Consider the following 21,265-nt stretch of genomic DNA (forward strand, 5'->3'; position numbering starts at 1 on the left):
GTCGTCGCTCCAGTTTTATATCCTTCCATCTCATACGTGGGACTCGATACCGGCGGTGGGGCGCAGGTGCAGCTCATCTTCAATCACTACACCTGGCCTCACTCCTCGTTCCCACGCCTCTCGGCCCCGCCCCACTCGCCACACATTCCTTACCTACTTATTGGTATTTTTTATTTTATTTATTTATTTATTTTCCTGTCGCTGTCATTCTGTTGCACTGCGGAGGTTCTGTCACGAAAACAAATCTTGTGTAGATATACATTTACTTTTATTCAGATATAAAGATGGATGTTCTGGCTGGTCAACCATCCTGGTAGTTTCACTGTCTATGTTTACTGTTGAACTGGATTGCTGTGTGGTTCCCCAGCTAGAAAAGGACCAAACCAGCACCATCACAACTACAGAAGTCAAATTCAAGACTAACTTTGAATGTTGGACTGACAGCCTTGCCTAGAAGTTTTAAACAGTCTGAAGTCTGCGTGTTATATGAGCCTTTGAAAACTTTGTCGGCTTGAAGAGGCATCTTATGTTTGATGTGACACAGGCCTTGTCATGTGGTTGTGAAGGTGTTCTGAGTAGTTGCTAGACAGTTGCTAGGGTGTTTCCAGTTTGTATAACTCTGTAGTAATTCAGCTTGCTTGGGGTTTCAACAGGACTGCCTAACTGAAGCAGTTGCACAGTATAACTGCAATTGACTGCAACACTCCATTATATATATATATATATATATATATATATATATATATATATATATATATATATATATATATATATATATATATATATATATATATATATATATATAGTTTATCCCCGCTACCATAAAACTACATTATTACAAACATATGATACAAACTAAAATCCATGTTACTGTTATTTAAAGAGGCTGATATCGACTGAGCCAGGCTGTCTAACCTCTCCAGATCCAGTTGTCTCTGGTAGACATACTCACTTAACTAATAGAGGAGCCTGGGGGGATTCTTAGCAGGCAGAAAACTAATGGATTGTGCGAACGTGGGCTTGCGTACACTCTGTGCGGATGATTAAGATCAAATAAAGCATCTCTCATGACACAATCAGATGATTATGTTAGCTCAACAATGACCTGTATAGGAATATGTCTCTACCCCACAGTTAGAGCTCATGCATAAAGATGGGTGAAACAACGTGCTGGAAATTCCATCAGTGAGGACAAACAAAATGTTCCTGGAGTGCGGAAATGAGGCTGTCTCACAAAGGGCATCAGCGGCTTTCCATCTCCATCAAAAGAGGTTAAATAATCAGTGGATGCTACTGAGGTGCGAAAACCCTTGTTTGACCTTCGGATTGGGGTCAATGATGTTCACTGCATGTTCATATCTATAACCTGATGTTGTATTTGAACACGCTGGGTTCAGAGGGAGCATGCGCTTTTTCTGTCATGATTTAAGCTATTATGGGAATTACATAAGAGTGAAGTGTGCGATTTCTACGCTGCTGGTGAATCAAAGAAAAAATGTATATCTGTTTATTTGAGTGGACCAACTGGGCTGGACATAACAAAACTGACTCAACCAAAACGAATTGGAATATGGGAGTTGGAAATGTGTTTGTGCAATTATGATTGGTCAGATAATTGAACCACATTGATTTGCACTGGATATGAATTGTTGAAATATCTTTGAAGTGCAACATAAAATTTGGGTAATGCTTTGGTGTAAGGACCTGTTGTCACCACTAACTAGTTGCTTATTAGCATGCCTATTATTAATATATTGGCTATTATTCGTACTTATAAAGCACATACTAATCTCTTATTTTGAATGATGATATTTTAGATCCCTTAACCCTTCCCATACCTAAAACAATATATATATACATATACATATATATATATATATATATATATATATATATATATATATATATATATATATATATATATATATATGTATATATATATATATATATATGGGGTAGGAGTTTACTGAGGTAAAAGTCGTATTAGTTAGTTAATAGTGAGAATTTGTTTCCCTATTTCAACACCATATCTATAGCTATACATATATGTTTTTTTTTTCAATCTATATTGGTTCTGAAACAGAAAACAGACGCATATATAGCGCTTTTTCATGAATTTGATAAAAAACAATAAATAATAAAATAAAATATACATAAAACAATTGAATTACTTTTGCAAATCCTCAAATCACGTATTAACAGTAAATAATATATGTATATGATTTGCCTGAATACTTGACCAAAACGCAGGTTTGAAAAAAAAAGAAAAGTAAGACAGACAGAGGGGGAAGCTGAAGAATGGAGAAAGGTCTGGGGTTGACAGGAAATGTGTCAATGAGTGGCACTTGTCACCACCCAGGCTCTCTCATCCTTCACTGAGGGACAAAGACCTAGGCGCTGTTCTTTTGAAGGCCTCTGTCTGCATCTGTCTCTCTCTGTGTCAGCCGTTGGAAGCACCAGATGGTTTCTCCAAACCCAATGAATATTGGCTGGGTATTGGCAGTGTGACAGAGTAGAACTATGCATGTAACAGAATCCTAATCAATTAACTCTCAAGATTGCAAAAAACAAAAAAAAACAAAACTGTTAACTGATAAGCAGGTTGCTGCTAATTTCTTTAGACGAAGGAGTGATTAATCACATGAACATGCATCAATAATTTGAATTTAAAACTGCAGGAAAAAAAAGTCTAAATCAAGGATCTACAATCAATAAACTACCAACCAATCTGTTAAAAAAAAAAATAATATAAAATAAAAAAAAACGTAATTAATCCTTTACAATGATTAAAACATTACATTACTAGTGGACGGTATTAAAATATTAAAAAGCATTTCATAGTATGAATAATGAATCATGTTTTATGCATTAAATATTCATGTCAATGTCTATTTTTTTTAACAATCCAGTAAATTAAATACTTTACAAACAAAAGCCACTAAATCTTATTCATTATCATTTAGAATTTGATAGATGCAAGCCAATATATAAGTCTGCCATCAATGTAAAAACACATTATGTACCACTTAAGTACAAAAAAAAAACCTTCTGAGGACTTGCACAATAATCAGTTTACACACACCTGTTACCACAAGCCTGTTGAATGGGATATTAGTATAAAATTTGCCTCATTACCATGCAACAATAAACATCCAAACTCCTGTTTAACCCTTAATGCCTCTGTACAGAAACTGCATCTCCAGGCCTTACCTTTACACACAGGCAGAACTTTGTCCCATACGGGTTTCCCATCAGCCCCCATGATGCAGGTGAGAGTGGGTGGTCCTGCAATGGTGTACCCAGAATCGCACTGATATGTTACAGTTGATCCCAACTTGTAGTCCATTCCCAGTCTAGTTCCGTTCATTATGTTCCCAGGGTCAAAGCATGCTTCTCGTGGCTTTTCTGTAAAGAAATAAGAATAAGAAAATTTTTAAATTGTACAGATAATGTAAAGCACAAAACATGTGTGGATGCCCCATTTTTTTTCGGCATAGTCTACATGATTTCGGACAAATGGATTTTGAACGTTTACTTTGATGTTCACAAATGTGTCCGGGGAAGTGCTGGAATGTTGCAGATTATATTATTTCACAAGCAGTTACAGGTTTTAGCTTGTCTCACCGTGAATTTTTAGTATTCACCCATCTTAAACGAATGACACCATTCATTTGGTATTCACTATTCAGGCAACAGACAGAAGGGAAGAGAGAGGTAGCATAAGAGGAAAAAGCAAGATCGACAGTGAGTGTGAAGAGGGAGCAGACAGTTGCTTGAGGGCATCATGCATTAAAGCAAACTAACACCAGGGGAAAGGCAGGTGAAGGTGCCGGGGCAGCAGAAGATGGTCTCTGTCCTTCTGGCATCCGACACGGGGAGAAGGACAGTTGGAGAAAGCTCCGGAGGTGGTGCTTGGAGAGGCTGCCAAACAACTTGACAGTTAACAGCTATCTGCCTGCGCTTTAGGGACCTACAAAAGTGGGAAATAGGTGGGGAAGATTCTATCTGCGAAATTGCAAGTGTGCAACAATCTTCCTCATTTCTGCTACAACACAGAAACAGTGAGTGCACCTGGAGTGTACCACACAGGCTAAAAGGAATAAACATCCAACATTTATATTCTGTCATGATTTATATCATATAAGCTGCCTTCAGGAGTTGGAAACTTAACTTTCAATTAGATTCTTCACAGTCCTGCTCACCCTATATATGTATGTATGTATGTATATATATATATATGTATGTGTATATAAATATATATATATATATATATATATATATATATATATATATATATATATATATATATATATATATATTTTTTTTTTTTTTTTTTTTTTTTTACTAAAGAGTTTGGTTAGGAAGATTCTGGATCCATACAATAACTAATTAATCATAAACGAACCATGTTTTTAAATGTTTTTAAAGGCCACTATAACATATTTGACTATTTCTCTGTCTGTTGTGTTTTTCCTCAAGGTATAAAAGTCTTTGGACTGTATTATTGTCATATTAATTTCTTTCCCCTAGTAAAGGCATTAATAATTGTGTTTACTGGTGTGTGATGAACAACATCAGATAAAAAAAAAATGGCTTTATATAAAGAAACAGTGAGCAAATAATCACAATGAATTGATTAAAAGAAACTACAACAACAAAGAGAAGAAGACTCCATCATTTCATTGAAATTTGTGACATGTTCTAATTAAGGCTTCAATAGAGAAAGTGAGATACATATTTAGGCCTCAGAATAGAGTGTTGTTGTGGCAATCTAAAGCCAAGAACAAACAGCAAACAAAGATACAATCACTATCAGATCTGAGCTTGGGAACAATTACAGAGACAACACAAATGATTCATGAAGGAGAAAGAAGCATCCTTTCAATGGCTCCTACTCCGAGCATGTGCAGTTCTAATATTTACAAGGTTATATGAAAGATCAAAGGTCAACACATTGTTAGTCAAGTCACCTAAAGTTATTTAGCTTTTAAAATGTTAGCAATATTACAACCCTCACCTTTAAACTGAAATCAGAAGAAATGCAATGAAATACTATCAATAATATAATCAATACCGCAAAATTTGATGCTCCCATCGCATGTGAGTAGTGATTGTGTTATCTGATGAGCTTTCACAGCAAAAATCTAACTGCGTCACTCAGTTTCCTGACAAACACGGGGCAAACCTTAATGGCACGACATCAAAGTGAAAGCCTGAAGCATTGTTGGATGCTGAGACCATCAACAAAGCGATATAATACATTGGCAAGCAAGCTTTTTAATGCACTGGGTATTCATGTGGAGCAAAGACAAAAGGTTGAAGTCAGAGTTCATCTACACTGTGCACTAGGCTGCCATTAAAATAATTACAATTAAAATATTCAACAATCCATGATCTGCACTTTTACTCAACCATAATCATCATGTTAAAAAGGGCCGCTGGGAGTAGAAATGATTTCAGGGAGGTGCATAGCACGTTAGGGACGGTGCATTGTCATTGTCCCACAACACAAACTCAAATTCTTTTAAAAAGAGCATTAACAAAGAGCGAACTGGTGAACAAAAGCGCTCTCCCTGTGGGGAATATTGCCAGGTATCCACTGAGAAAGGTTAATAGTATTACTGAAGAGAAGCACAACATATAACTCAATACCACTTAAGAGCTTTTTTGACTAATCACAGCAACGCTGCACCTTTGCGAGCCATTTAACATACGCTCATTCACTAATGCATGAATTTAGTTCTCCGGGGTGTGTTTCTCATACAACAATGTCACTCACTGATAAAATACCACGGTACAATGAGTCATTGTGGAAACTAACTAGCAACTATCTAGCCAATCGTTTCCCAAACACTGATGACGTCATGCATACGGTGGAGTGTTAACTTCTGCTAATTTACTGATGTGAGAGCTAGATGCCACAGACATGGCAAAAAAAATGGTGCTACCTGTAGATACGCTAAAATCTATAAATGGAAACATACATATTTAGCTGGAATAAAATATACAGAATGTACTTCATGACAGCTTGCTTATTTTGCTTATTTATAAGACCTCATGCCATTCTAACAAGAACTTATGTTTGAAACCACACACTGCGATGCTGTTTGCAAATGTTCTTTTGAACTATGACAGAATCATTGAACTATGTTGTTACCAATGGAAATTGTGACCATATCTGGCTAACAATGCTTCTGGAAAATACACCCCAGTACAGATAAAAAACTTCAATGCCAATGGCACAAGTAAATCCAAAATCTGGTGGTGCTGTCCTACCTGTGGCTATGTTGATGCATTTCTTATCCAAACTGGAATTTGAGAGAATATCCAAAACCCTATAATTATTATTATTATTATTATTATTATTTTGCTATTCAGAGGACATTCTCCTGGAGAGCATTTTATTGACCCTGAGAGCAACAGAAGTCATCAATATTTTGAGTTCAATTTCCTGGAAGAGAACGATTTGTTTAGATGTCAAATTTAGGAATACCAGCATACTAATCTAATCTAATAGATAAAAGCCACAAAGCCCTTCAATTGTAATTCAGTGGGGTCTTTAATATCAGCATCTCAAATATATTAAAATCCAGCGTGTGCTTTTAATATGTCAGAGCTCCTTCAGCCTCATCTTCTTAGGGCGAGCAGAAAATGGTTGCAAAACTCTAGAATCTTTATCTGGTGGTTAATGGGTGTTACAGTATTGATGAATTCTTACTTGAAAACCTAAATTACAAAAGGGATGCCAAACATTAGCTATTGTAATGCTTAACCTTATTCCATCCAAGACACAGTTCTTCGATAATTCATATATTTTACCAGCCTTTACAGTCCACATTAAAAAGAAGAAAAAAAATCCATTGTTACTCGTTTAAGAGGAAAGCAAATCTAATAACTGCAGGACCCATCAGCTTTAACTGACATAGCAGTCAAAACTATCTGACATTCTTGGCTTTTATAGCCAAGAGAATTATGCCATTTAAGTGAAACCCATAGAGAACATCTCTAGGTCATATTTACTGAAACTCCAAATATAAAACAAAAACAAAAAATAAATTGCAAGTTGCTTTTTTTTTTTTTCCGGATCGCTAATATATTTTGCACTTTAATGGCAATTAAGCATATTTCCTCCTTACTGCATCATTCTGATTATCTCAATTTTCATGTGCATTAATATAATGTGTGATTAATAATAAAAAGGTCAATGAAAATTCAAGGACAGTGTATGTTTAAATGTTGCAATGCAAAAAAATCTATCCAGGGCTACACTAACTTTTGCTTTATCATGTGACCTGGACATGTTTTCATGACACCTGCCCCTTAAATATAATCTGAAAGTGAACACTAACCCAGTGGAGCTTCACTTGTTTTCCCAGCCCTGCCCTTAAGGGAACAAACCATACACCTGCAAGGTGAAACTTGCCTTTATATTCGATAGCAAAACCAGACATCCCCAGGGAGGCATCACTGCGGAAGGCCAGAAAAAGGCTGTTTCCACTGCTTTCGATGCGCTCAGGAACCTGGTTGCCCTGCAGACTGATGATCAGGGGTCCGTTGGAGTCCTCACCTTCATAGATATGGAGGAAGTCATAGCTGGGCTCCATGTTAAAACTGCACAACAAATGGAGAACAATTTAGAGATCGTTACAGTATATGCATAAGGTCTCATTGATGTAGTAAAATCTTTGATTTTATATAAATTTGAGAACACCCTTCCAAATACAAACATGTAACATTTTGGATGACAGTCTTCTGCATTGAAAGTTCATGTGCAGGTATCCCAACCTGGAAGCTTAAGATGCTTAACAAACAAGGTGTGCTTAGACTTAACTGTGTGGCATTTTTCATTAATTAACCTGTTTTAAAAAAAAAAAAAAAAAAAAAAAAAAATATATATATATATATATATATATATATATATATATATATATATATATATATATATATATGTGTGTGTGTGTGTGTGTGTGTGTGTGTGTGTGTGTGTGTGTGTGTGTGTGTGTGTGTGTGTGTGTGTGTGTGTGTGTGTGTGTGTGTAAATAAATATTGCTTTTAATATTATGTATTGATATTAAAGCATACAATAATTTAAGGAAGCTGTTTTTATTATGCTTTTAATAAACAAGGATGTTGATTAACCCATGCATTCTTGCTTAACCTGCTTCATCAGAAAGCCTGCCAGTTTCCAGAAGTAAATACTTCTTTCTGGTTGGTCTGTTTTGTAATTATAATGGAAGTCCATGAAGTCCTGATCATTTTAGCTGAGTGAAACATAAGCAATCAGAGTCATAATCATTCTAAGGATTCAAGTATGCGAGTTGATGATTATGATTGTGGATTTGTGTGCAAGGGCTGAGATACATGACACTCATAATAAACGGCAATGATTTGAACTCATGATGTGTTTCAACACTGAGGCATTTCCACGCCTAAGTACACACACACACACACAAGAAAAAGAAACTTAGTTTCTTAGAAATTATTTTTCAGGTTTTCATCTAAACCTGCTCCATATAGTCTGACTCCATTGTAAAGACTTTAATGTAAATCATAGTTTTCACTGAAATTAAGTGCCCCACAATGATAAAGTTAACGTTTATTTATTAAGCAAAATGAAATATTGACTGTCAGTGTAATCTGGAAATGGCACTGATTTATCTAGAAATGCCACATGTGTACCCTGATCACTGAATGTTTGTTCATTAAAGGGGTCATTCTTACTAGTTCACCTTCTGAGATGAACTATTTGATGAAAGAATTGATTAGAGCATAACATTAAGATCCACTCCCAATGCTGGACATTGTATGACCATCGTGTCGGTTGAGTGTGTGAACACAGTGATCTTCCCATTGTAACTTAAAATCTACACTCTCACAAGTGCTTTCATTATAAACAACACAATCAACACCATGCAAAAATGGGATTTAATGAGAAGTGTAGACATCGGCATTGCTTATAATGGGATTTTTGGCGAGAGTACAGAACTCAGCACTGAACTGAACTGACTGACAGCTCTAGTGATTATAAAGCAAGTATTATCTTTCAATTTCTGTAGATCAGCCATATAGTTAAAATAGTTACCTTTATGTTGTTGCATTACTGTCAGTTCTATACATTTCTTTAAAAAGTCTATTTGCAAAGTCTGTGTCAATTTCTGTCTGGTTTATCAAAAATCCAGTGAAATAACCAGTACATTTCATAACATTAGTATCCTTTGAATAATAATGCTATTATTAGTCTAGTGGCGCCTTTTGACATGTCGGTTTATGGATAGGCCAAAGAGACAATGACAAAGTAGCAGGTGTTGTTCTGAGTTTTAGCAGCTTGGTTTTAATTAAAGCTATTTTTGGACTAATGAGAAAGGTCTGTATTCTGAATCTTACAGTATATTTATGTAGCACAATAGACTTTTCAAGAGAGCAGATACATTTTTCTCAATTCGCAACTCCATTTCACAATACAAATCAGACTAAATATGTTCAAATACACTTCAAATTTATAGAAACTGGAGTTTAAAATGCACTCGTGAATATAACCCTGTAAGAGATGTTACACCCCTTCGGGTGTCATGAGAGTGAGAGGCACTCAGCGCTATATGAGCACGTTACCTTTTGAAGATTAAAGCGATGACAAAGTCAGGGTTGACTTTTATCCGCCAGTCACACTCTTTTCCTGGTGGGTAGGGTTGGGGATAGTTGGGTGATAGAATTACCCCAGCAGGCCCTGTCACATTGCCCCCGCAGGTAGCTGTCATAACAAGGAGAGTGAGGACGAGAGATTTTTTAATGTGATCCTACAACTATCTACTTGAACTATGTTAAAGCAGCCTGCTTATAGGATGAGCTCATTATTAGTTAATACAACTGTACATTGCACTGAGCAGGAGTGTTATAATAGGACCTGCCAGTTTTTGCTGGCTTTAGCTCTGGAAGTATTTCTTTTAAGATCTAAAACTATTTTTTGAAATAAATATAGTCTAAGCCATGAACCAAATCAATGAGCTCTGAGATCACAAGATTAAAATTTTGGTACAGAGCAGATATTGCAATAAAAAAAAAAACTGTGTACTTAATAATGCATTTTATGACAAAATAAACTACATCCCACAAAGCCTGAAAAAGTCTGAAAAAAAGTAAATACACCATGAAACTACTGACTTGGGGTGTGTTTCCCAAAAGCAACTATGGTCGCAAGTTCCCCAGTACCCCAGGTCATTGCCTTGCCAAATATATAAAATTAGATAGTTTAGAAATGTATGCCAAAATATTAAAGGTACATAATTATTAGTAATGTTCAGTCATTTTACTTTTTTTTTATGTCGGTACAAAATTATTTATCATCCTCTAACAACTCTTGAGCTCATGCTAGGTCTGACTTGAAAGGTTTAAATATTATCATTAAAATCAATTTCTCTACGGAGAAGATGAATGGGATTTTTGCTTCCTGAACCCAAGAGGACCTTGTAAAATTCCATGGCAACTGACAAAACATGACATAAAAAAGTCAATGGGCACACTGGAGAAAAAAGCTATTCTTTAACATGCTTAGAAGGTGCAGAGCATATTGCCTGACGGAAGAAAAAAAATGAGAGAAAAGAAGCAGAAAAATACTGAAGGTCTGGGAGAAGGTCATGGTAATATTATAAAAGCAACTTTGTAATGCAGTGGGTGAGTCACCTCTACTTTTCCCTATAACGCTGAACTAATATGTATCTCTCTTATATCTCTTCTACTAGACCACATGCTACATGGGCGCTAAGTTTGAACAGTTTTATAATGCTATGACTTTATGATTGGTAGTGGATAACTGAGTAGAGTTACAAAAAAGTACTGTGGTGATACAATGGTACAGGGATGCTTTTAGATTTTGATAGACATTGACTTGCCAAAGTATTCAGTTCTCTCAAGTTGGATTGAGACCAGACAGACATTTTCTCAATAAATATTTGGCTGGGTTTAAGTCTGGGCTCTGGCTGAGTCTCTCAAGGACATTCAACGAGTCATACCTAACCCAATCTTGCATTGTCTTGGCTGTGTGCTTAGAGTCATTGCCTACTGGAAGGTGAACGTTCAGACGTTTTCATTAAAGGTGCTGTATGTAAGTTTTTGACTCTACTAAAGCATAAAAATATCATAATATGTTGGCAGATATTTAAGAAACATGCTAAGTTAACATGTTTTTCTGAAAAACAATTCTACAGTCCGTTATTCTCCTTTGAAAATGTGCGTTCCAGGCCGGAATGTTGGTCTGATTTTTATCTTGTTTTTATTTGTTGACGAAAACAAGAGTATATTTTCATTTTATTTTTTTGTCATTAAAAATTGGTTTTTATTTAGTAATTGTCTCGTTTTCACCTGTGAGAAAATGTTGTTGGCGAAAATAATGACAAAAATAATTAATCAGTGAAATTAACACTGTTCTAAAGAATCTTTCTTAAGTTTGCTTGTTTGTGTCTGTAATTAATCACTCTAAATCAATGTATTTCATTGACAGCTGCAATTAATATGGAACGCATTTAACAGGGTATCCATTTTTTTTTACTCTGTAAGGAGCTCAAGACTCAAGACGGATCTCACCGATGCAGGTGGGTGGGTCTGGCTGCCAGAAAAATCGGCTGTTGAGCTGAACGCAAGTGATTTCAGACACTCCTTGAATCTGGTACCCAGGGTCACACTGAAAGGAAATGGTGTCGCCAGGCTCCCTGCTGTCTCCATAGCGTGTCCCATTTTGAGGGGTCCCTGGGTCGTTGCAGGTCGTGGCAACTGTAGCTGAAATAATAAAAAGATAAATTTTGAATCAGCTGTGGATCAGTGAGACATTAGAGAGAGCGGAAAATCACTTATTCATGGGAAAACGGACCTCTGTTCTAAGCTAAATATGCCAAGTCGCACAGCAATTAACATTCGCAATGGTGTTCAACTCATGTTTATGGAGATTTTAATTTAATTATATTTCATCAATCATACCATATTACTGTCAAAAAGTCAAATAAAATATGCAACAGTTTCTGCTCTCTTAACAAAAATATGCTCCATAGCCACTTCAAAATACATAATGTATAATGAGAGCAGAGAGATCTGAGGAAATTAACAAGAGAGAAAGGCTTTGTTATAACAATAGCTTACTATTTACTGCATGTTGCACAGCATACAACATACTATACACTACACTGTGTGCCGTTGCATTTAGATGACAGACCTATCTATCATCTTGTAAATACGATTTTATTGTAGTTTTAATCTAAAAACTTTTTTTTTTTTTTTTTTTTTGGCAGTCCAGTAAAATTAAAAAAGAGCCAAGAAAGAATGGTATGCTAATACAACATGACAGTATGCTGGTAAAAGAAAAACAAGGTGATTGCACTGTAGAATGGAGTACTCCATGCAGCATTGGCATGCATATTGAAAAGTTGCATGCAGTGTACATTGTCCTTAATGCAAAGATATTCACTAATAAAGTTATATTCTGTTCTGAACACAGTCAGAGAGAAGTGGATACATACTAGAGAACTGGATGGAGAAACCAGACTTGCTAATGAAGTAATCACTGTCAAACTGAAGTGTGAGGATGTTGAAGGTACTGTGAGTGTCCTCAGGTAAAAGCGATCCACTCCACTCTTTCAGCAGAATGCCACTCTCCCCTGGTCCATCCCAAACCTTCAGAATGTCGTGGTCCACTTCCGTGTCAAAGACTATGAAGTGGAGGCTGGGGAGGTCAAACATTTGGAGAATATTCAATGTTATTATATTTTCTTTCAAAGACATTCAAAAACATCTGCAAGACATTCATAAGCACAAAACATCTGCACATTAAAATATAATTAATTTCAATTATTTGATCAAACAAGAATTTCAGAGATCACAAAGATATGTTCTAAAATTAATTCATAATTAATCTACATTAATCTATGTGATTTATGGCTCTCTATTTTAAAAATAGAAACTGTATGCATCTTGCAGAAGAACAGTGCTCATTGAATGTGGTTCAAGGCACAGATACAGATCTTAACAAAGCAGATGGACAATTAAGTAATATTATTGTTGTTGTTTTTGTACCAGGTAATTTCCAGGAGTTTGCCATTTGAATGATCATTATCATCTTTATTATTATTTTTTCTTGTTTGTTAAGACAAAGGAGCATTCAGCTCCAAGCTACCAACAGCTGAATCCACATTTATTTGTGTATGGATATGACGCAACACAATTTCCTGTGAAATGCATTTTGACAGCTCTACAGTACACATCATTATTATAGGTTTTTCATGTGTGTTTGGATTTGTTTTAAAAGATTAAACAGAACTTGACCTCATTAATATGTCTGGATTATCTTTGCCAATAATATAATACTTACTAAATGCAAACAAAACATATTTTCCTCAGCACTGTACAGCTCAAACCCAAAGGCCTTCAGAATATATTTATTCCTATACTGAGCCACTGGGATTTATATTATTTACACTCAACAGGGCTGTAGTCTGACCTCCGCGAGTCGAGCACAGCACTGCAGCTGGCATGTAAACACAGAACTGATCAACTTAAGTCACAACAATGACTGTCTCTGTGGGATGTGTGGGTGGAAAACCACCAGTTCTGCTCTCCACAAACACAGGGTTATTCATTCAAATATCTCCACACTGCTCATAAGCAGGGTTGCCAGGTTTTCACAACAAAACCCGCCCAACTGCTACTCAAAACTAGCTAAATCATGTTTTGAGGGGGAACTCCCAGTAAAAATTGCATTCCAGTGGGGTAAAATAAATCTATTATATTTAATTTCCATATAATTCGCATATAACCTATAAAGGAGCATGGTGATTGCATTTCACCCCACTGTGTGGCCTACCACTGGCTGGCATCTGTTATATATATATTTATATATATATATATATATATATATATATATATATAATATTATATTATATTATATAATAATTTACATTATTATATATATATATATATATATATATATATATATATATATATAATGTAAATGTATTTCAATAACTTAAGTTAAATGTTACCAATAAAACTGTTTTCTCAGTGCAGTCTTTTGAAAAATGCAAACAACCATGTCATCATACTAATTCAAAACCCTTAAAACTATACAGAATTACACAAACATGATTTCATTTAATACATCTTGAGCCTAGGTGATGTTAAAAACACAGTTACTGTTCAAATATATGCTGTGGAGTGAAGTCACCGAGGGGTTTCTTTCACCTGTGAGCTGGGAGCGAGAGATGGAGTGGAGTTGTAGTGGAGTGATTACAGACGCTTTGAGCGCGGAGGGGAAATTGCTGTTGCTCCACTCCACTAACATACTCTGCTCGCCAAAGCCAATTTTTACTGGCATTCAGTGCTTGGCGAGCATTCATTCTGGACCCTGCATGTATAGAAATAGTTGAAACACCTGTAGCACTCAAATGAAATGACTCAAGCCCAGTGGTATGGATTACATCCCACTCTTACAACACCTCCTTTTATCTGCTCTTATAAGCCATATTCTCCTTAAACGGATCAACCAAATTGGCTTACCTGAGTTTTGCTCCATTTTTGAAGGCTTAACTGGCTTATCGCTTTTTGTGTCTCTATTCTTGTTGCCTCTGTGTAATGGTAATGCACTTGTAGGAACAGATGCCAGCCAGTGGTAGGCCACACAGCGGGGTGAAATGCAATCACCATGCTCCTTTATAGGTTATATGCGAATTATATGGAAATTAAAGAAGGGGTGGTAAAACATTAACATGGTTTGCAAGCACCAGTTTTCATACCTGATGGTTTTGCCTGTGTCCGCCTCAATGGACCAGGTGCAGTGAAGGTTGTTGTCATAGGGGGCCGGGTAACCAGGAGACAGGATCCGTCCAGATGTGGCGCCGCTAATGTGTCCTCCGCACTCGGCTACACACACACACACACAAGAATTTAGGTCTTTAACTAGATTTGCATTTCCAGAAGGAAATATCAGTGCTTGCAAGCAACAAAACAATAAATCAAGTTCTAGTTTAATACAAATTACTTTGAACTGAATTAATATGACACAAATAATAATTCACCGTATATATTTAAGAAGAATACAAATATAAGATGACATCATAGTCAAAGGATACATCTTTAATGCAAACCATGAAGCAATGTAAACAAAGGGAGATTTTTTAGACTGTTTAGATTTTTAGCATTAAAGGGATAGTTCAATCAAAAATGAAAATTTGATGTTTATCTGCTTAAACGCAGGGCATCCAAGATGTAGGTGACTTTGTTTCTTCAGAAGAACACAAACCAAGATTTTTAACTCAAACCGTTGCAGTCTATCACTCTTATAATGTACTGTAAGTGGATGGGATGAGCTCTAACTCTCCTATGAACCATTGACACTCTATCTGTTTGTTTTCATGGTCTTGATGTGGTTCATAGTTTTCATTGTCTTGTTTCAGTTTATAGTTTTTATAGTCTTGTTTCAGTTTATAGTTTTTATAGTCTTGTTTCAGTTCATAGTTCGCATAGTCTTGTTTAAGTTCATAGTTTTCATAGTCTTGTTTCAGTTCATAGTTCGCATAGTCTTGTTTAAGTTCATAGTTTTCAAAGTCTTATCTTAGTTTATAGTTTTCATAGTTTAGTCTTTTTCTTGCCTTGTTGACCCTTTGCTCTGGATTCTGGATTACCCCTCTTGCTTAGCCCTCTGGATATTGTTCACTCATCGAAAACCAACGCTTACCATAGGAATATTATTTGTCTTGCCCTCTATATACCTGTTTGCCAGTGTTTGACCCATGCCTGTTATGACCATGTCTCTGTGTAATAAAAGCTTGCACATGGATCCACACGTCTCACGACCCATCAGCCCTGTATCAACAATGTTGGCTCAAGGCAATATTCTCCATTTTCCAGACCATTGTCAGGTGTCTCACATGTAATTACTAAAGTTGAGTCTCATAGGAATGTTCTCTTCATCAGAATTGCAGTATTAGTCTATTTGGTTCAAGCTCAGTTTACCATCCCCTTGTAGAAAAAGTACACTATTCCAGGAAGTCACAGATTACAAAAAATATATCTATATTATTTGAGATCATGAATTTGTAATAAATTATACAATAAATTTTAATTTGGGGGTGGTGTTAGTGCAGTGGATATGACACATGCCTTTGGTGTGAGAGACCAGGGTTCGAAATCCAGTGTGAGAGACCAATGTGTCCCTGACCAAGACACTTAACCCCTAGTTGCTCCAAAGGCATGCGACCTCTGACATATCTAGCAATTGTTAATCGCTCTGGATAAAAGCGTCAGCTAAATGAATAAATGTAAATGTAATATTCGATCCATTCATTGTGGGACTGTTGTGTGTAGTATGCAAACCATTGTACATTTTAATAACTATGATTAGGCATTAACTGTAATTACTATACTACTATCTACAACTTTTGTGATCTGATGACATGATCTTTTCATCACACAATAAATTACTTGGTGGTACAATGGTACAGTGATGTATCAGATGATAATAGATAGTTACTTAGGCAACTATAGCTAGTTAGGGTTGCCCCTTAAAATACGTAATCGTCTCGTATTTTAAGGTAAAATTATGTTTTCTCATATCAAATCAATACGGGCCCGATTTGTCCCATATCATACCAACATGCTGGATCAACAAATAAGTATTTTGAACCGTTTGTATTGCTAATAGAAATTATAACGAAATTAATTTCATATGAAGTTAGAGAAGCTCATCTTGGCATCTTTGTTTCAATGGCGATGATGGAATCTCCAGAACACACACCTTAAAGCCCATTCATGTGAGCACAGCATGCACTAAAACTGCGTGGTTTAAAGCATCGAGGAGCACACATCCGCCTTTTGAACACAAGACTCTACTGAACAGAAAAGTTATCAATGGGTCGGTCTAGTAACTAATGATGTATGCACAGTTTGCCTATGACAATGTCTTTCTTCTGTTGAACGTAAAAGAAAATACTTTGAAGAATGTGGGTAACCAAACAGTTTCTGGACTCCAATGACTCTCATAGCATTTTTTCTCTACTATGGAAGTTACTGAGGACAAGCCTGTTTAGTTACTCACATTCTTCAAAGTATCTTTTTTTGTGTTCAACAGAAAAAATAACTTGCAGGTTTAGGACTACCTGGGTAAATTATGACAAACCTTTTATTTTTGGGTGAACCGTACCTTTAAAGTGACAGACATACATGTGCTTCTAAAGGCATAACTCTGTTGTTTTATTACAATTTGGATAGTCTGTTAAAACCCTATGAGTGCTTCACTGATTATTTGTTTATTTTTGTATTTATTATTATTTTGGCTTGCTGAAGGTGGAAACCCAAGTTACGTGATATACAGTTCACCAATTAATTTGTCAATGTATTTGTGGATTAAAGTAGGGTACTTGATACTTAAGGTCATATTTAGACAAATTCTTTAAAAAAGTTAAAAAAAAAAAATAATTCTTGAAGTTCCAACTTCAACTGTAATATCTGTCTAAAGTCATCAGACTATCAATGGGGATGCTGTCTCATACCAGGTTCACCAGAAGGTCTAAGCATTATAAGTCTGGTTAAGAAATCTCTGAGGGTCTGCATACTCTACATACTGAAATACTGAATATAATATCAGCTTTGGGAAACATGTTAAGAACTTCATCACCTTTCTTCTGTGATGGTGCATGTGCCTTGAGCACTGTAGCGTAAATTAATCTATGAATAGTTAATGGAATTCCCTTTGCTTAAGTCCCATTTGCTGATCTCTCTTGGATTACAACTAGTTGCATGAGTTGAAGAGGGCAAAGAATGGTGCAACTGCTGAACTTTATCATCCAAATTTACTGAAGCCAAAACTATATAAATCCAAGCCAAATATATGGAAGGGTAAAAGAGAACTAAATAATTGTTTTATATATGTATTTATTTATTTTAAGCGTTTAAGTCTAAATTTCATTGTGCTTGTATCAGACAATATTACTTTTTTCCATAACTAAGCCTTCAATTTTTGTGTGTAAGTTTTAAAGTCTAAATTCAAAGCATTTGTATCAGAATATATCTGAGGTATTTAAGGATTGTTTTGATGCTCATCCTTTTTTTTTTTTCACCTGCTTTTCACTGAAGATTTAGAAATGATGACAGATGTTGACAACCAATTAAGAGACTCTTTGACAGGTTTTTGTGAGGGATAGGAATTCAAGAAATTCCCTGAAAAACATTTAATGGCGGAGAGAAAACCTTCACATGAAAGATCAAATGTGAAAAGAACCATTCTCTTGCAAAGCACAGCAAGACATTCACTCGCTATGAAAATGTTTTAGATGTGTACATATTATTTTCTAGGGTCATTTATATCATTGATGTTGTAAACTCACCAATACAAGATGGAAGTGGTCTGTCCCACACCCTACGGTCTCCACTGAGGCACGTCAACGTGCTGCTTCCATGCAGGGTGTATCCAGGATTGCAACTGTACAAAACGTATGTATCTGCAAAATGGCCATCGTCTTGGATTTTGTAGCCATAATTAGGCGTCCCCGGCTCCTCACATTTGACAAGGTCAAAACCTGTAGAGAGGCAGGATCAAGCTAAGCCAATTTGAACGATAAAAAAAAGACATCTGGCCACCTGAAATCAACCCCCTGGCAGGGTTGGATCAGCCTCTTGCTTAATAATGACAAAAAGGTGGTGCAATAAAAACTACACCTGCTCACAACAATTACCTATGCAGCCCCCAGGAGCCGACCTCAAATTAATACCAGCACAGCATATGCTCAAATCAAAGATCACCCTTTCAAACATGCCATCCATTCTACCTGATTGGTTAACGGACATTTCCAATGCAGGAACATTTCAAGCTAAAGCCTTTTCAAAAATGAGTCATATGAAAACAATAAACCTGCAGAGCTGCTTTTTAATACATTTACTATTCTCCTTCTTTTGGCTGGGAAGATGGTGGTAGTCTTAACGAGGAAATAATGAGGAGTGGATAATGAGGATATTATCAGACTGTCTCTGACCAGCAATTAAAACTGTAATATCCTGCACATGCTGTGTCTTTACTGTCTTTGTTTCCACTCGTTCTTTCTTGTAATTAGAGTAGCAGTATTTGATTTTTACACACTTGCTGTCAGAATGTGTGTGTAAGTGTAATAATAATAAGAAGAATGATTTTGTGAATGTATTTATTTAAATTATTGTGCTTCTGTTTCACAACCTTGATAATTAAATGATTAAAAAAAAAAAGGTTTGTTCTGGAAATTTTAAATAATTTTAAGTAGGTCCAACAAAACAGAAAGCAAAATGTCTACTGTATTTTGTGCATGCAGGATGTGCAAAATATGATTATTTTGTCAAATCTGTCAGCAATCAGGCATCAAAATGCTGTCTCACAGTGGAGACAATTCCATAAATTGAGCTGAAAATCAGTTTCAAACCATCCTGAAACCATCATTCATTTTTAATCAAAGTGAATGCTAGATTTGTCATTGTTTGCAGTAAATATGATCTGACAGTGTCAGTATATTGATTGTGACTTTATATTGAGTGACAGGCAAGGAAAACAGAATTGGAGGGAAAATTGAAGAACCAAGAGATTTCACCCAAACACAGGTGAATACCACTAGACATGTTCAGAAGAGTTACTTCATATATAAAGCTGTATTTGTGCACTTCTGTAGCTGTTTCTAAAGAACTAGTCTGTGATTAATGCATGGGACATTTATTGGCATTTCGTTTAACTTACTACTGTATGAGAGCTTGAATCCTTTGCTGGAACCGCTACCATTGCTGTTAAACTCCATCCAGAGATGGTTGGACGTGCTGTTGAGGATGACATCAGACATGTCGTTTTTTGTAAAATTGCCCAGGAGTCTTGATGAACTATCTTGACCATCATAAACCTACGAAAACCAAAGACCAAAAGAAGTAGGAATGTTTACATGTTTTGTCAGCAGGCGGTCACAGAAATGCATGTTCTGATAATATACCTGGTGTCACAAAATACAAAACAAGTGTTTTCTCAAAACATTGCCTTTTGGTGTCTGAATTATGTAATTGCTTTGTGAAATTGCATATATTTTGAAACAATAACCTCTGCAAACAGAGGGTGGCAAACACTGCGGCATAGGGAAAAATATTAAAGGTCATAAATCAATGTCAAGCAGCAGTTTTCCACTTTTCTGTAGCGGAGGACACTGTTTCAAGCTTTAATGGAAAATATCATGTGATTCCAGACTGCATGTGCAGAATTTGCCACTGTTCTAAGGACAGACTGTTTCCGCTGGTTGTCTACAATGGTTTAAACTGAAAAATAGCCTCAAAAATCAACTGAAATCAACTAAAATGTCCAAACAACAACATCATTAATGAGAGAATAGCGGTTTCCTTGTATATCTGGCAATGTTTGCAAGATTTCTAAGTCTAAGACCTAATTTGCTGACAGATGAATATCCCTTTATGTTGACAGACAATATTTTGATGATTCATTGCAACAGAATCACTATAAGTGTGACAAAATGTATGTGTTTGGAATTGCACCTCATTCTTATCCTTCATTTGTAACTTAATTAGTGGCCTTACTGGTCTTAAGGGACCATCTTTCTTCTGTGATGGTACATGTGCCTTGAGCACTGTAACGTAAATTAATCTATGAATAGTTAATGGTGTCTCCAAGTCCCGTTTGCTGGTCTCTCGTGGATTACAAACTGTTACATGTTAACAGTATTGCAGAGGTGTTGCAATCGCCAAACTTAATCAAAGTTCTTAAAACTCTATTTGGTGTTTGCAACATCACAACTGACCACATTTACATAGAATTCAACTAAGAGTCTGAACTGAACATTTTATGATTTCAATTTAAATAGCTGTAACATTTCAAAGAATTGATAAAAAGATGAATCAATAGATTAAGCAATAATTTAATTCACAGTTTAATCCATTATGCAAGTTTATACAAGCATTTAACATATGAATTAGAAATGTTTCTTTGTGTATGTATGCAAATTGTACAATATCCAAGGTACACATTTCTAGTAATTTTGCATTTAATTCTCATATTGCATTTACAGAAAGTTTTGGAATATTTGTCCTCTCCCCAAATGTATCATTAGCGAAACACAAAAAAATTGTAGCTACAGCTACCGCACAGCTATGTTACTTGGGCGGAGTGGCTACTTGGGCGAGTGATTAGTGATTAGTGATTGTGCTAAGCTAGGCTAGCGGTGGGTGCGTCAAATAACACTAATCACTAATCACTCCGCCCAAGTAGCCACTACGCCCA

At 35.9% G+C, this 21,265-nt stretch overlaps 1 protein-coding gene across 2 annotated transcripts in view; it reads right to left on the reverse strand.

Annotated features, from left to right (window-relative positions):
* The window catches only part of LOC113091948 (CUB and sushi domain-containing protein 1), a 546,185-nt gene that overhangs the window by 108,155 nt on the left and 416,765 nt on the right, over positions 1-21,265 (reverse strand). For both annotated transcript variants that reach the window (XM_026257629.1, XM_026257628.1), the window contains exons 23-30: positions 19,730-19,886; positions 18,360-18,551; positions 14,772-14,898; positions 12,504-12,706; positions 11,578-11,769; positions 9,610-9,748; positions 7,424-7,611; positions 3,211-3,405 (exon numbers count right to left, since the gene is read on the reverse strand). In XM_026257629.1, coding sequence (XP_026113414.1) covers positions 3,211-3,405; positions 7,424-7,611; positions 9,610-9,748; positions 11,578-11,769; positions 12,504-12,706; positions 14,772-14,898; positions 18,360-18,551; positions 19,730-19,886 — 1,393 coding nt within the window. The remainder of the gene's footprint in view (positions 1-3,210; positions 3,406-7,423; positions 7,612-9,609; positions 9,749-11,577; positions 11,770-12,503; positions 12,707-14,771; positions 14,899-18,359; positions 18,552-19,729; positions 19,887-21,265) is intronic.

The sequence above is a fragment of the Carassius auratus genome, unplaced genomic scaffold (genome assembly GCF_003368295.1).
Source record: "Carassius auratus strain Wakin unplaced genomic scaffold, ASM336829v1 scaf_tig00214400, whole genome shotgun sequence".
NCBI classification, from domain to species: domain Eukaryota; kingdom Metazoa; phylum Chordata; class Actinopteri; order Cypriniformes; family Cyprinidae; genus Carassius; species Carassius auratus.